This window comes from Parasteatoda tepidariorum, chromosome 5, assembly GCF_043381705.1.
Source record: "Parasteatoda tepidariorum isolate YZ-2023 chromosome 5, CAS_Ptep_4.0, whole genome shotgun sequence".
Taxonomy (NCBI): domain Eukaryota; kingdom Metazoa; phylum Arthropoda; class Arachnida; order Araneae; family Theridiidae; genus Parasteatoda; species Parasteatoda tepidariorum.
In genome coordinates, this window is record NC_092208.1 from 37,602,453 (window position 1) to 37,620,304 (window position 17,852).

Below are 17,852 nucleotides of genomic sequence, written 5' to 3' on the forward strand. Positions count from 1 at the left end.
TTATCACACAATGAGTGATTCAGAGGGTAGTTCTTTAGATGGCGTATATGCAAGTAAATAAAGTGGGATAAAAGTAACTATGAACAGTAAAGAAGGGGACTACAAACACTTAAGCGACCGGTGCCTCATAGAAAAACTGCATAATCAAAATGCGTCTGTGGGAAATCAAGAAAAAAGAAACAACAGTTTCAGGTGCCACATTATAACAATTTTACTTATAAAAGCTCAAAAAATTGAGAGTTTAAGGTATCTCCTTTCATTGGCTGTTTATGCAAATTAATATTTACTCTGTACAAAAAAGTACCCTTAAAGGGCATTATCAGTTAAGGAATCATATGCTGGAAAAGTTGTCTTGAACATCAAGGAAATTGCAGTCCACCAAAAGATTTTTGTAATATAAGCCGAATGAGTTAGTGTCTTTCAATGAAGAACCTTGTAAGTGGCCCAGTACAGATAGTCATAATCTAAAAGAATTCTAAATCAACACAAATATCAATTATTATGCAGTTTAAAACTCGTATAAAGTCTTTATTTTGTTTCTAAGTGACAAATTGTTAATAATTCTGCGTGTTAAAAATAATGTATATTATTCGCTTTAAGGTTTTGTCCGAAAACCGTTCATCTCCAAATTCTAATTATTTTTTAAATTAAAAACTTAATCGCTCAATTTAAATCAAATATATCCAGCCATATTTAAACGCCAAAAAATAAAAATGAGGCTCTATATATCAAGCTGATATAAAACAATTGAGTTTTTTTTTCTCTCTCCTGTATAAGTATATTCAGGATGACCGGTTTTTAAACTCATTGATTCAATTTAACAGTTCAGTTGAAAAAGATCCCAAATGAAATTATAGTGAATTAGAAACTATAGACTTAAATTTCGTAAATGTTCACATTAAAAACTACATTATGAACTATAATGCCAAATGTTATACTAAATTATTTTCAAAAAATAATCTTTTTTTTTCAGAGATACAAACGCAGAAAAAGTAAGTTCAGCTTTGGGTTAAAATATTATTATCATTAGTCATATTCTGTACGAATTTCATGCATCTTTAATAAATTCTTCTGTTTTAGCTGAACTTCGGAATCGCGTACTATAGTTAAAAGAACTAAACGGATATTAAATTTTAATTTAATCTAGTTCAATTGTCCACAGTACTAAAGTTGCAAAAAATTTGATTCATGGCACATGAAAACTATGATTCAAATTGTTTAGAAATTTTGAAACTCGTTGAACGCATCACCTTTCAAAATTTCTAGCGTTGTATAATTCTTTGAATCCTAAATTAAGACAATTTTGAATCTAATTTTAAGAATATTACTTATAATCTTTCTTTTACGAGGTTGTACATTTTTGCAACTTCTCATTCTTCGGGAACATGATCTTTATTCCAAAAATATATTTCACTTCGCAATCGTCAAAGAAATATTAGATCAATTGGTTGCAATTTTGAACAAAGTATATAACAAGTATTTCATGAAACGTATACTGAATTTCAGGATATTATAGGATTTGACTTTAAATTGTATTTTAATATTTTTTTTGTTAGTGATATTTTCTATAAGCTCAATTTCCTTAAACATATTGATTAAATAAACCACAATTGATGACGTTAGGTCTACATCAATTTATAGGGAAAATATGCAAAGTATGTCAAGAATTTAATTAAGTTTCCTGTCTTAATCCTAAGTCCTGCATCAGCAAAAAAAAAATAGTTTTATCATCCAAGAAGTATTTGATATTTCTTTAAAAATGTACTGGCATTTTTTACAAAGTTAGACGACAAAAAATAAGCTCAAAATTAAAATAAAAAAAATAAAATATTAATTATTTAGAATATAAAACAGAGTTTAAAAGAGCTTTTTATTCGCATATTTCTTTTTTGTTATGTTATTAAGATACATATATAGTGTCGAAATTTAAGTAAGAAAGTGTACGTTTTAGTGCTGTCATCATAATATATAAATATAAAAAATATATATAATATATAAGTAAAAAAAATGTAAGAAAAATATGATGAATCGCTATTTAGGAAAGAGAGGTCAAAAGCATCAAATTCTAGCTGGATTTTTGAGATGGAATTTGAAGGTACTTTCTCGTTTTTAGTACTTTCAGCCCCGCTCTTTCATAATCTAATTTTCCTTCGGTATATTTGGGTTATTTTTTTCCGCGCATGAGCTGTATAAAAGAACTACTATATATTGCGTAAAATTTTTTTTATATATTACATAGTTTTCAATGATTTTTTTTTAAATTTCAAAACAATAATTTTGTAATAAATTTCAAATTTCTCCAATTTCTACTTTATTTTATTGAATATTATAACAGGCTAGTTATAGCAGAAAAACGTTGGATAAAAAATTAGTTTTTTATTAAAATGTCCATAGCTCCATAAATATTTAAAATAGGCTAAAGAAATGTTGTGCAATTATTGCATATAGAAGCCAAAATAATTTTATAAGTTATAAATTTACTGCTACAATTTTTGACATAGATAAATCAAAAACACTATTATCTGTTTGTAATTTATTGTCGGTCCTTCAAGCTTTAAATTTTATTGATAAATGTGAGAAATCGCATGATCTAATCACTTCTGAAGTTATAAAATGATTTTTTAAGCATTTCTTGAGATTTATGAAGAAATGTATTCATTATTTTGTCCTTCCCTGAAAGTAGCAAATGATGCAGAATATTGGTACAAAAACATTTTAAAAGCCCCCTGTTACCAAATTGCTTTCTGTAAAGTAGAAAACATAGCTTTTTTTTAAGCAAACTGGAGTTCAGGGAATACTTTGGAAATATTTACGAGTCTAGATTGATTAACTGTGAATACTTATCTATTGTGCAAATCCAATTAAGATATTTTCTGCTCAGTGGATTTCTTAAAAATTAAAATCCAAATAATGTACTTTGTTTCATAGACACTACATTGAATGAAGGATAATTACAGTGCAGGATGCCAAATTTTTACCTAATAAAATCTATAAGCAAAAATTAAAACTAAAATATGTTTAAGAAGCTAAAGACATGATCACCCCAATCTTTATACAATAAAAGCGATATTTTTTCGATCATTATTCAATGATTATATTTTTGCGCTAAAAGCAAGTTATTGAAACATCACTTTGAAATGAATATTACAAAAGCAGTCAGAGCACTGTTAATAAAGTGCATTCCTTTTTTAATATATAATATGTTTTCTACTTTCCGACAAACTAATTTATTATTTCAATATGCAACCTATTTAGGAGAAAACACTGAACTTAATTTAGTTCGTCAACATTCAACAGATAAAAGAAAATGTAAAAATATTTTTCACACAATAGAATTCTTTGAAAAGAATGCACCTATAACTTTGAGAGTTAAAGGAATTTTACATTATAATTTGTTATTTACTGTGCAAGTTTAAATAATTGAAAATGTTAACGTATAATACAATTTCAATTCAAGAAAAATTGCTATTTCTAAAAAATTAAAAGACAAACTTTATTTTTAATACTCTTTTCGAAAACTTTAATTCTTACGATTAGAATCCTTAATGACATGCGTGTGAGTTACATTCTACATGTAACATAATGAGTTACATTCTACATTGTAACATACATGAGAAATAACTGAAAGTGTACCAAAAATATTGTTGAGGAGAAAAAAAAAGAGACATGATTTTCTAAAGTAATGAAGTGTAGGCTGACGTAGTTTTTATGAGTGTATCATTATCTTCCAAGCTAAAGACATAATAATAAAGTTGCCCAAAACCCTACATCACGAAAATACTCATTTCTTTATTTTGGTATAATTAGTTGGATAATGATTCTTAGGACAGGTTATAACACTTTTTATGGAAAAGTACACATTTCCTTTCATTTATATCGCTTAACTCTATTAACGCTTTACTGTCTTTACTTTCTTTCTCTGTTATAGCAGTTTTCTAAGTTATAGCACAAAAATTAAAATTTTATAAAAATTGAGAGCTTAAAATATATAGTTAGTAAACTTATCAATAATTTTAAATCTAATATGTGTAATCTAAGTTATGTTTTTTATGTCCATGTAAAAGATTCAAAAACTATATTGAGGAGTCTCATAATCTTTCTAACCTTGTGTTAAAAGGTTTAGTGTGAAAATTAATTTTCTAATGAACTAGAAAAATGTGTAATCTAAGTCACATTTTATGTAGCTTAGATTATATGTGTGATCTAATATGTGTAATCTAAGTTATGTTTTTTATGTCTAAGTAAAAGATTCAAAAACTATATTGAGGAGTCTCATAATCTTTCCAACCTTGTGTTAAAAGGTTTAGTGTGAAAATTAATTTTCTAATGAACTATAAAATGTTTTTTTTTTATTCGAAAACCATTTTAAAAGAGTATAAAAATTCCTTATTCGAAAATTTAAAACAACTCCGGTTGTTAGAAACATGCATCATGGTAAAAATAAATCAACAACTAAAATAAAGGCTGTGATATAACTAATTTTTTTTACTAAAATAAATGCAATTTATCACCAAAAAAAAACGAAAAAATGAAAGGAGAAAAATTAGAACAAAATTCAAATTTTATTTAGGTGAACAGTATAACCCGTCACGTTTATTATTAGGATTTAAATATTTCGGCACTGTGATATAAAACAACATTTTGTAACAGTCATTTTTTTATATTTTATTTCATGAAAAGCCGACACAAATTTGGGTTCACGACAACTAAAGTTGTAACTGTAATGTAACAATATCTATAGCCTTGTATTTTTGAACCCTATCCAAAAGACAAGGGAGCTCCTGGATCAAGTATTAGGAGAAATTTGCCTTCGTGGAGGAATTTTTGATGGAACTAACCCGTATTTGTGTTAATTGGAGAGGAAGACCACGAGAACCTCCCGCGGTTATCCTGACGGTTAGGAGACTGTAACTCATGATCCGTTTACCACTGAGGATATCTTACGTCAACACTGTGGTCAGGGCAAGCCAGATAGTGTAGTGAAGAATTTACTCCAAAAAGTACATGACCATAAGGCATTGGACAATTTGTCACATTATTTTTTATTTTATCCTACTTATATTTTTACTTCTTATTATCATGATTCACAATTTAATCACAATAATAAAGTTTTACAGTTAATTTAGTTGGTCTTTTTTTACTATGTCAGACCTGATACTTTGATTTATTTTATAATATTTTATTTTGCATTTTTGCTTGTTACGGAAACCTAGATGTTTGCATCACAAAGACACTTTCTCAAATAACATAAGTCTTGTAACAAGATACGACGTTTACGTCAAGATACGTCATTATCATATTACATACGTCCTACTACAAGAAACGTCAAGTACATACATTTATTTCACATATAATTCTTATTTTGTGTATTATTGGTTATATATTTTAATCAAGAAAAATTTTAAGAATCATGTGCATTACTGTGTCATAAATTTATATTTACAATATTTTATTCATTCTTTATAACAATTAAATTTCAAAATGTTGACAACAATACTTCGGAAAATTTAATCAAAATGTGTATCGTCAGACATTATTGAATCATTTTTAATATAATTTATTTACTGAAAAAGCCTTTGTTATACCCAGAAACATTGTATAAAATTACTTTTTTACCTTACACTTTTTAATTATTCTTATTGAAGCCATTTTGAATGAATAGCGTCTTTTTGACAAATTGCTTTAAACTTTACTAAAATGAGTGAATTATATCGCTTTGCATTGATTAATTATTGGCAAAACCAGCTTAGAGAACATCCGAGACCATTTCGTAAGTGTTGAAAATGTACTTTTAAAGTTTCAGTAATTTTAAACTTATTTTAAAAATTGACTAGAACATCGTTAGGATGAACCTAAAACTTATTGAAAATAACTAGCATGTGGTAAATTATAATAGTAGTTCAGATGATTAATTTTTTTGAGAGAAAGACCTTTAAATGATTAAATCTAAACTGCCATTTTAATTTTTGATGCTATTTGTAAATGTTTCAAATTCGATAATTACGTATATTTATAACTAATAGATTTAATAATTATTAAATTGTTTTTTTATAAATAAAAAAGTACCAAAACATACTTCTGCATGTAATTAATGTCAGAAGTAAATACATAAAAAGACACCGGTTTCCCATCTGCGTCAAAGCATTAATTAGATAATATAAACTTTGGGACAATGTACATTTTAAAAAAGATTAAAATATTCGAATGAAAATAGAGGAGGAAGTTCATAAACAAAAGGCCTGTATAATACTTTAATGTGGTATATTATCTCTTTTTTTTTCTTTTTTAATAATGAATGATAATATAAAGGGAAAGAACAATATATATTTTTTCCTTGAATACTAGGAAATATAATTGCACTAAACTTACAGTATTCATTTCTCTAAATATAAAGGAAAAGTTAAATTTTAAACAGTGAGTGAATGAAAAAATATCATTAAAAAAATTAATAGTTGGAAATGTAATTTTTATTATAAGAATTTTAAAAGTAAACACGAGAAGATATTTAAATGTAACTTTCAGCTAAGTTTGACATAAAATCATATAACAGTTTTGCAATTCGTTGACGATTTACCATCGTAATAAGTAAAAATACCAATTGCCCTGATCACTTAATTGGTAATAATGCCTCATCTGTTATTTTGCTTTATATTACTTTATTTCCATAATTGTGTTCACATTCTTCTGAATCCAAAATGAGTCCCTTTATTGCGTAGTAAAAAGACATAAACAGTTTAATATTTTTTACAAAAGTATGTTTCTTGGTAATTAAAGTAATCTGGTAACCAAATGATTGGTCTTAGTTAAAGTTAATGTATCATATAATTCCCATTGCAAGAATGGGTGTTGTTTGAGCTTTTTCTTCTCCATACACTTTCACATTTTTTTCATCTCCATACACAATCACAAATAAAAATTTGCAAAAGTCATAAAAAATTAGACTAACCTAAGTATTAGGAAAAAAGAAGCACGAGATCAATTCGAAAAAAGTATTCTTTCTACTAGCGTGCATTTTTAAAATTTTTTAATAATATTAAGAACAATTTCATGTTGTTTTTAAAATTGAGTTATTTTTAAGTAAACGTCATTATTAAAATTGATAACTTTTTTTCACAGCTTTGAATTTTTTTAATGAATGTATACTTATAAGTAGTAAAAAAATAATATTTTTCATGAAATGTTTCAACTAATACAGCAGATTAGAACTAATAATTGAATAATATATTGAAACCAAAACTAAATTTATTAGAGTAGCTCAAATGATGGATAGAAAAGGGATAAAAGGTCAGAAATAAGCAAAAATGAATCAGAATGAACATATTTTTAAAAGAAGGAAAGAAAAGTGTTCCAAAAACTACGCATAATTAAGGAGTTCGCATAAAAGCATTTAAAGTGAATGTAAAGTCAGGCTTAGGAAGATGCACCCAAAAGAAAAAAACCCGAAGTCTTACTATTTTTAGGGAGAAAAAGGGATGAATCATCTTCTACATTAAGTGCTCCAAAGTTGTCACGAGTCAAAAATCCTTCAGTACCTCTAATCATTTATACAGTGGCAATGGACTTATTGCAGACTATCAAGGTATTTCCTTACTCTGATCTTGACAGATCCGGTCATAACATCCTTCAAAAAATTTTAACACTTTTAGTTTGTAGCCATTTTTTTCTAGACAGTGTTTCCCAAAGACAGCAAACATAACATGATAATAAGGGTTTCCCTTTTTTCTAAAAAACTATCAATATTATGCTTGTTTTTTTTTCTTGGGTCCACCCTTCTTATCACTACTTTACATTTGTTCAAGAGTTCTCAGGTGACTGTTAATGCATCCTGTGATTTGCATCACTTATACCATTTATAACCTTAGGGTGCTGATACTGTCACTGTGGCATTTCTCACACTATCTACTTTTTATTAAGGCCTCCCTTACATTTTTAAACAAGTTATGTTGAGATATAATTTATTATGTCATTTCAGCAAGTGAAGAGGTTGAGGAAAGAGATACGAGTTCCAGCTCTTCTGGGACTGATAGTGGGTATGTAAACATATTTTTTTGAAAAATAAATATTTGAAATGCTATTTTGTGACATAAATCTATAATTTCACTGAAAAATAGGCTTATGGTAACTTTATTTGGCATAAAAGTTAATGTTAAAAAATTAAAAAATTTATCAAAAAACTACATAAAAAGTGTTTTTGAGTGGTATATTCCAATGTAACCATAGTGTATCTTCAGTAAATAGATGCCCTGCAAAGCAATGATGCAGAGCAATATCTTGTTTTAAAACTTTTTTTGATTAAAAACGATAAGCAATTTAAAAATATAAATAATACATTTAAGAAATTTCAATAATTAACATTATTCAAAACATGACACTCAGGAATTTTTTTTCTTTGTTTCCTGTTCCATGAGATATTTGAACTTATCTTGCTTACTTTCACGACGCTGATTTCAAATCTGATATCGGTTTTTCTCTACAACCTACAGTTTTTATGCAATTTAATAAAAAATTCAGAATTTTTTAAACACTCGAGTGATAACGAAGCACTTCCTAAGCGTGGTAGGAAGAAAATGATGATATATTTCGGTTTATGATGCTACACGTTAATATCACAAGTTTGTCTTAAGTGCCATTTTTGAAGGAGGAAACAAGTGTGAATGTTAGTTTATAAACGTATAAGTTCTTTATAGATATGCACTATAATCTATATTGAATTTGACTATCGGCGAACTATAAGAACAGATTATCGACGCTATGTTACCATCCAGTGCGTGAGTTGGTGCCTTGTGTCTGAGAGTCCGCATTGCTTGGTCTTAATATGCTGTTCAGGGGTTGATGTTGCCCTGGTCTGTCATCAGAAATTTTGGCGAATGGACCTTTCAGACGTGAATCGCGACGTTCATTACCTAGACTTGCACTGTACATTCAGACAGAACCTAAATAAAAATATCATTTTGACAAAATAATACAGTGATTTTCCGATCAAAACAGATTTCAGATTGGAAAAGCCCACCCCCGAATGAGGCATGATTAAGTGCTTGCAAAAATGCAAAAATAATTTGTTTTCTAATATAGTTCGATTTACATTTCGAATTTGAAATTCTGTGAAATTTAAATATCTAACATAGAATATTAGGAGGAAAGAAATCTCAGTTTATGTTATAGACTTAATGACATTTACAAAAAAGCAGAAGAAATGCACTTTACATTATTTTAAATAAAATAATATAAAAAAGAAAGAAATATTAGTTTATATTATAAACTTTAAAACCTTAAAATTATAGCGGATGAAATACACTTTAAATTATTTTGAAAATGAGTTGTAATATAAAACGGATGAAAACACTAAATGTTTTTTGTATTCATAATTATAGTGAAGGAGCAGATAATGAAAAAGGAACAGGATCTATAGGTTATCATCAATTTATCGACGAATCAAATCCATCAGAAGGTTCAAAAGAATCTAATTTTGATATTGATAGGTAATTTTATTTCACTTTCTTTTTTGTATTCAGCTCCTAATATTCATTTAAACAAGAAATAGACCAGCAATAATATTTATTTAATAAGACCAGCCTACAAAACAATTTAAAGGATTGGCGGTGTCACCCAACCATTTAAAAATGTTAAAACAACAACTTAAGAATTTAAATCAAATTAAGAAATGGAACACAAGGTGTGTCTTCATAGATAAAGACAAATCTGTTCAAAACCGGGTTGCAAACCGGTTCGAGAAACCCGCAGCCAAGTGATGACACTAAAAGATGTATTGGTGATTTTCATCTATCATTAAGGATCAAAACTTTGGATTACTCTATTGGGACCGCATTTCCCAAATTGCGACTACTCCCTATAAAGGGTCGGAAATGTCGAATCAAAGATATGTTTATTCAGAGAAAATATCTCTCCGCGTCGGATTTTGTAACTACATGTATTGTCTGCACTTATTAATTAACATATTTGAGGTCACTCTCTTGAACCTCTAAAAAGGAGTCCTATAACGTGAAGATCCGATCATTAGATCAAAAGTTATTCAAAGAAGTCTATTTTTTCACTCATTGTGCCTACTAAACTACGTAAACACTTCTGCATCTATTTCTATTGGGACAAGATTTCTGTGGACGACGTACCATATTGGCGCAGTATATTTCAGAGCGGGTCTCTCATTCTTAATTATTTAAACAAGATAATAATTTTTTTTTATTTTTTCCGATTTTTAGTTACGGTTAGTTTTGACTAGGACAAATTATTTGCAAACAAACGGAACAATATTATGAATTTAAAAAGATATTTATGCAGGCAAAACGAACACATTGGTTACAAATTAGTATGATTTATTGTTAAAGAAAATGAGTTTTTATTAAATTTGTTCTTATTATTATTCAAAAACAAATTAAATTTCAAAATCTAAAAATTTTATTCCAAATTTTAAATGCGAGAGATAAAAATTTTATGCCGCAAAAAATAAGTTTTTATGTTGTATTTTATTAAAATTATTTTTAAAAGCAATTTTAGGTGTATATCAACGAATATATCAAAATTTTAGGAGTATATCAAACGTAAGTACATATCCTCACTTGATAAGCATCATTTTAATTGCTATTTATTAATAGAAAAATTATTAATTTAAAATAAAAAGATAAAAATCTTCATTAAGAATTTAAATTTTAAAACTTTTAAATGAAATCAGAAAAAAAATGCATTTAACAATAATTGAATATGAGTTACAGGAAAAACCTGATGAGAAAAAAAATATTTCAATTATTTTTTTTCTCGTATAATTTTAGTGATGAATTGTCTGACTCAGATGATGAAACTGAAACAAGAGACAATACTTACGAGGTATTTGTGGATGAACAGAATCAAATAAATGGTTCTGAGGATTATGATTCTGCTATGATTAGGTAATTTTTAATATTTTTCGTTCTTATTCTTATCGTAATATTTAATTAAATAGTTTTATAAGTATTTATTTAATTTTCTAAGTTTCTCATTTATCTGATTGTTTTATTTGTGAACATTGTATGAATACATATGAACTAAGGCAGTATGAATTTAAAATAGGTTTCAATATTCGAAAATATACATGAATGATTTCAAATGGCTTATTTCATATGAAAAAAAAAATCAAATTCGTATTAAATTCACTATTATTACAATTATTAACTATTACTTTTTATATTTTGAATATATTTTATATTAATGTTTTCGTAAAAACATCACCATTTTTCATTAAATTCACTATTCTAAAGTGAATGAATAGGATTCGACAAATTTTTGTGACTTCTTAAAAAAATTACTTTTAAGTATAGAGATATGAGCATATCAACGTTTAACGTATTTCCAGAGCTTCTTATACTACAAAATTCTTCAATGACAATTCTTCAGTTTTACGAAAGAAAAACTTACATGAATGATTTCAATTGCCTTATTTCTTATGAAGACAAAGAATTCTCATTAAATTTATTTTTATTATTATCCATTATAGTTTAAATATAGCTTTTATTACTGTTAAAAAAACTGCCATTTTTCTCTTAATTCAAATTTCTAAATTTGATAGATAAAAATGTTATTCATCAAAAATTGTTCATCAAAAATTTTATTCATCAAATAATTTTTGTGATGTTTTTCAAACAAAAAAAAGTTTAAAAAAATGTAAACTATGGAGATGTGAGTATACTAATGTTTGACGAATTTTCGTAGCTAGTTTTACACCAAAGTTTTTTGATATAAAATGTAATGTTAAAAATTAATATTAGAAATTTTTAAATAGAATAAACTTTATCTTTAATTAAGGCAATAAAACATTTGAATAAATGTTGGTGAAAGCCACTCTAAATTTTTTTAAATGTAATTTACTACAAAATCTTGATTTATAAAAAAGAAACTTTATATTTTTCTTCTATAATTTCAGTGATATGATGTCTGACTCGAACGTTGAAATTGAAACAGAACATGAAACTAATCTGGCTTTTGTGGATGGTCAGAATCAAGCAAATGGATCTAATGATTGTGATCTTACTGTGATGAGGTTATTTTCAAAAAATATTTAACTTATTATTTTCTGAATATTTAATTTAACCACATAAGTATTCTATATAATATTCCATGCTTACTTTTGTTTACCTTCGATTTGTCGAAATTTTATGAATACATAAAAAACAACACGACAATTCGATTTTAAAGAATTTCGAATGAGAAAAAATGAAAATGTACATGAAAGATTTGAATTAGCTTTATTTCATATGAAAAAAAAAATTTGCTAAATGTATTATTATGATAAACATACACATTGTGATTTTGAAATACTATCGCTTTCTATTCAATTCAGAACTTTGATTTCTTTCTTTTTATTCATTGGATATAGCAAAAAATAGTTTGGATTGAAAACAAATTTTTATATAATTCAAAAGACCATTTTTAAGAAAGAATTCGGTTCTTTCTTTCGCGGTTCTTTCCCCTTTATTCGGTTCTAAATATTTATTTTACTATAATTATAAATATTTGCATAATATTTTATGCATTTCCATTTATAGCATCTACTTATGTTTTAAGTGTCTGAATTATTTGAAAATTCTCGAATCAAAACAATATGCATTTATAGGAGTTTTACAGAGTAAGGCAGTGTGCAAAAATTTCAAATTTTTTCTAATGAAAAAAAAAGAACAGTTCTTATTAATATTACTTATTATTATTGCTTGTACAAACATTATGAGTTAGAAAAAGCGTTAATCATTTTTTACTGAATTCAAAGTTTCAAATTGAATAAATAAAAATTATAGTGTCCGGCTTTATTATTAACAACTTACTATATTTAAGATATAGTTTTTATAGAATATAGTTTTAGAATAGTTTATAAGATATAGTTTTTAAGAATAGTTTTTAAATCGCATAATAATATAAAAATTATTAATATTAAAGTTAAAAACATTAAGAATTGCGCCACAACAAAAAATTAAAAATCATCATAAGAAATCGGATTAAGTACTAATTTTTAGTAAAAAGATAAAAAAATATTGAGCTTAACAACTTTAACATAAACTTGCATTAAGCAAGAAGTTACCATCATAATATTTTGAACACGAGTTACAAAAACAAAATAATGAAAAAAAAATCGCTATATTTAGTGATCAATACATAAAGATAATTTTTTTATACAATTTTAGCTCTGAAACTCATGATGTGGGTAATGAAATAAAACAGGTTGAGGCAACTTTAGAGGAAACAAAAGAAATTACAGGTGCCATTAATATCGGCACTGCTACAATGAGGTAATTTAAACTAACATTATCGCATTTCAATCATAATTGTTAATATAATAAGTGTATATTTAATAATTAATATCATTTATAAACTAATAATATCTAATTGTAAAAATGTTTTTAAATTTATTATAATTTAAATGATTTTTCTCATAAATAAATGTAATTTTCGATATGCTTTGAAAATTATTATTCGTGCAGCTTTTCACTCTGAAATGAACTGAAAACTTTCCCGCTGCTTTTTACATTGTGTACTTTTAATGAACTAACATTAATTAACACTGTCGGTATTTTGATATTCAGATATCAAAAACATATATAATAGTTTTAAATTTACCTTATTTTTAAAAAAATAGTTACTTTGATAAATATATTAATTTACAATGTTAAAAAATAAACCTTTTTTTACTTTTAAGGAAATTTTAATATGTGGGCAACTAAAAAGTATATGCTTCTAAATAAATAATTTACGATTTCAATACATATCGGTAATAAGAAAGTAATAGCATTCAATTTCGCAGAATAAATTTCCCTTGACATTAATCAGGAAGAATTTTTAAAGACACTTTGTACAGGAGTAACAACAACTAATGAAAAAACATCATCGTAAGCTATTACGTTTGAATGAATGAAGAAACGAATTAAAAAAACTGTTTCAAGGGCGGAAAATATTTGCGTAGTGTAAATGTGACTGATTTACATTAAACAAAATTTAATGAACTTAAGCAAAATTCATTGATTGTGATATTTGTCATAATCCTCTCTTTTATAGTATACATTTAATACTTAATACTACTATGTTCACACATGTGTATCATAATATTACTATGTATGTATTAATACAAAAACTTATGATATTTAACGATGTGCTTAGTTTCCGTACTACAAAGTATATTTGTGTTATGTAGCACGACGTGCGACAAAAGAATTAAAGGAGGTATGGTGAAGTTTGAGACATGTGGAAAAAATTTCAAAAAAGTTCAAACAATGTATGTCATCATTTATGGATATCCCTAAAATAATTAGATTTATTATTCTAGTAGGAAAATTATATTGTTCTAGAGCAAAAATAGACTTCTTTAAATCCTTATTTGTTAAATGAATTATATTTTGCAAAGTTTAGAAGTTATTCTTCTCATAGCTTAAACATTATACTTTTCATAACTTCATAGCAGCGAATTTTGCGGAAATTAATGATATGCCAAAATAAAAATATTTTTAATATACCCTGATGAAACAAGTTCTTTCGTTAGAAGTTTCTAAGATAACGAATACACTTATTGTTTTTATAGAGAATAAAAAAACGTTTGCTAAAAATAGTTAAATTATTTAAATATTAGGATTCGTTTATGTTTTACGAATTCATTTTAGCTTGTAAACGTCTGTTAGGGAATAATTTCTTTCGTCAGATTAAATTTCTAAGATTCTAACGTTAAAATTAATTTTTGAGATAGCACATACTCGTATTGTTTTCATCTAACATAAAAAACACTTTGCTTAAAATCCTATCGTCCTTAAAAAATTTCGATTCTCAATAAGCGCCTGTTATTTGACTTCTTATCCAACAAAAAATGGATCTAATTAAAAAGTAAGGCTTATATGAAGCTGAAAATAGTTAAAAAAATAATTTTAGAGGTTATAAAATTTTAATGAAATAAATAGGAAATTTTTACTATTTATATTTAATTATTTCTGAAAGTACTTTACAGCAAGGCTGATAAAAAAGAGAACAATCAAGACTAACACAAAATAATTCATTTTTTCCTCTTTAATTTCAGCGATGATGGTTGCCCTCATACTTACATTATTGATGGGAGAGAAAAGAAGCTTCTAGCTAAGTCTTCCAAAGTGAAGAAATGTTTGGCGAGAGAAGAAAGCTTTGAAGAGCGCTTGCCACGAAAGAAAAAGAAGGGTTTTCGCTCTTTCATACGACAGTTATTTACTGGCTGTTACAAGCGGGTGTGAATTATGTGATTATCGCTATCCTAGATTGAGTCAACTCTAGGCCTAGACATTAAAAGCACGACTTTAACAGCTTTGACAACTTTAACAGACTTTAATGACTGTGACAGACATAACTATGGCTTTACCGAGTTATTAAGAACTTAGCTATCTTATAATGAACTTTATTGAGTCATTATGAAATTTATTGAGTCAATATGACTTTAATGGAGTCATCATGAAACTTACTGAGTCATTATGAACTTTGATTAGCAACTACAAACTTAAATTAAGACATGATGAACTTTTCTGAGTCATTATGAACTTTGATGAGTTACTACAAACTTTATTAAGTCATTATGAACTTTTTCGAGTCATTATGAACTTTGATGAGTTACTATAAACTTTATTAAGTCATTATGAACTTTGATGAGTCATTATGAACTTTGATGAGTAACTTCAAACTTTATTAAGTCATTATGAAATTTACTGAATCACTGCGAAACATGTTAGGCCATTATGAACTTTTCTAAGTCATTGTGAGCTTTTTTGACTCATTATAAACTTTACCGAGTCGTTATGAACGTTGTTATTATAAACTTCGTTGTGTTATTATTTACCAAAATTTAATTTATATTATTATTTGACCTTTAAATAAAATATTGTGTTGTCAAAAAATAAAAATAAAAAAGACAAACAAAAATAAAAATGGTTTGACTTATCTTTAACACCTTAGTCTAATACGCAGAAAAATCTCTTATCTTTCATGAAAATACAAGTGTTTTTCCTCATCTGTCTGAAAATAATCAACAATCTAAATATTTGACTAATCATTAGATTACCATCAGACACTTCAACTTTAGATTACGGTTCACTTAATTTTTGAAAGATATTAACTATATTATTTAACAGTTGAAATACCTTAATTCGTTTTCGTTAGTAGGTCCTAACACGCATTTTTAGATTCCTCATCAAAAGCGAAAAGAAATCAGTGCACACATTGAGGGTAGCAAGTTAATATTCAAGCGAGAGAAAAACCGAAAACACTATCAAAATCTGATATATCACAGTGCAGGAAAATGAATGTGATAAGCAATTGAACATGTTTGATATTGAGAGAAAACTAAGATGGAATCAAAGAATTATTTGAAATGCCTTCAACTTTCAACCTCCATTAAACTAGCTTTGGTGTTCATTACACCCATGTTCCATTACTCTGATTTGCCAGATATCAACAGTAGTTTAGTTTTTACATCACAAAAATATTAATCTAAGACCTTATTGTGTACATTTTTTTTATTCTTACTTTTGATAAGGATTCTAGAAATACACATAGAGAGTGATGACGACAAAACACTATACTGTACAATCATAGATATCAACTTAATCTGTTTCGTGTGCATTTTTCTTAGTAATGGCAATTACTGTTATTCCAAGAAAAGTGTTTTGGTTTAGTAAAATAAATTGGGAATCATCGGGATTAAAACTGCACAGGAATGCCATGCCTGGAAATGTTGTCAAACGCTGGGAAAATACACTTCCCCTATAACTATAACTTGTAAAACATACACTTCCCCTATAACTTGTTCAGAAACAGACAAACTGTCCATAATAAAGAAGTGATCCCTGATGTTTAAGACGCCATTTCTGGACATCGGTTTCTATGCAATTTTAATCCTGAATCAAACTACCCTAGAAATTTGTTGCATCATTTATACGACTTTCTGTTATACATAACGTTTTTAAACTGGTATATTTCGACCGAAAATATACGAAAAATGTCATTTTCCTAAACGAAACTGCGAAATTAAGTTCAATTATTAGTTTTTTTTCTTATTAGTGTATACATTTTCGTATTAGTAAATGCATTTATTACAGCACTCTTATGTACAAATGTGGCTCAATGCTACACAATTTTTACAGCATTGTCTATCCCTATTCTAAAGGCTCATCAGTTTCTTTTGAAATTTGTCTTATTGCGCCATCTTGGATATTAACTTCTCGTTTTTCTTTCTTAACAAATTTTTTTCAACATAATACCACTCAATAGTTAAAGGAGCTACCTTAGTAGGCTAGTATAAAAAATTTGAAAATTCAAAAAAATTTCATGAATTATTCATAAAAATCAAAATGTAATAAAATGATTCAATGAATATTTTTGAGTAAGTAATTTTATATCTACATTTTTCTGTTTTTAGAGTTCTCAAAATATTCTTTAATTCTTGTTTTAACTGGGAAAGCCCGATCCGGATGATGCTGTTAAAATCTACGGTAATTACAGCAAAAATTTTTCCAAGATGTTCATCAATACTCTAAACGAACTACAAAACTTACTTTCAAGAAATGCTTAATAAGGAATAGATTTTATAATTCTATTAGATTGTTGTTGTTCTTGTTGCTCATTTACGTCACACTAGATCTGCACAATGGGCTATCGGTGACGGTCTGGGAAATATCCCTGAGGATGATCCGAAGACATGCCAGCACAATTTCGATCCTCTGCAGAGGAGAGGGCACCCCCGCTTCGGTAGCCCGACGACCTGCACGCGAAGTCGAGCACTTTACGGTAGAACTGTTTAACGATGACCAATACCGCACACCCTCGGTCCCTACGCAGGGACCCAGCGGTCACCCACCCGCACACTGACCGTA

The 17,852-nt window shown here is 27.2% G+C and overlaps 1 protein-coding gene across 1 annotated transcript in view; it reads left to right on the forward strand.

Moving 5' to 3' along the window:
- Positions 1-15,886, forward strand: part of LOC122271675 (uncharacterized) — a 119,388-nt gene extending 103,502 nt beyond the window's left edge. The window contains exons 2-7 of the mRNA XM_071180888.1: positions 7,973-8,030; positions 9,372-9,479; positions 10,785-10,901; positions 11,912-12,028; positions 13,164-13,268; positions 15,038-15,886. Coding sequence (XP_071036989.1) covers positions 10,894-10,901; positions 11,912-12,028; positions 13,164-13,268; positions 15,038-15,224 — 417 coding nt within the window. The 5' untranslated portion in view covers positions 7,973-8,030; positions 9,372-9,479; positions 10,785-10,893 and the 3' untranslated portion in view covers positions 15,225-15,886. The remainder of the gene's footprint in view (positions 1-7,972; positions 8,031-9,371; positions 9,480-10,784; positions 10,902-11,911; positions 12,029-13,163; positions 13,269-15,037) is intronic.
- The last annotated feature ends 1,966 nt before the right edge of the window (positions 15,887-17,852 follow it).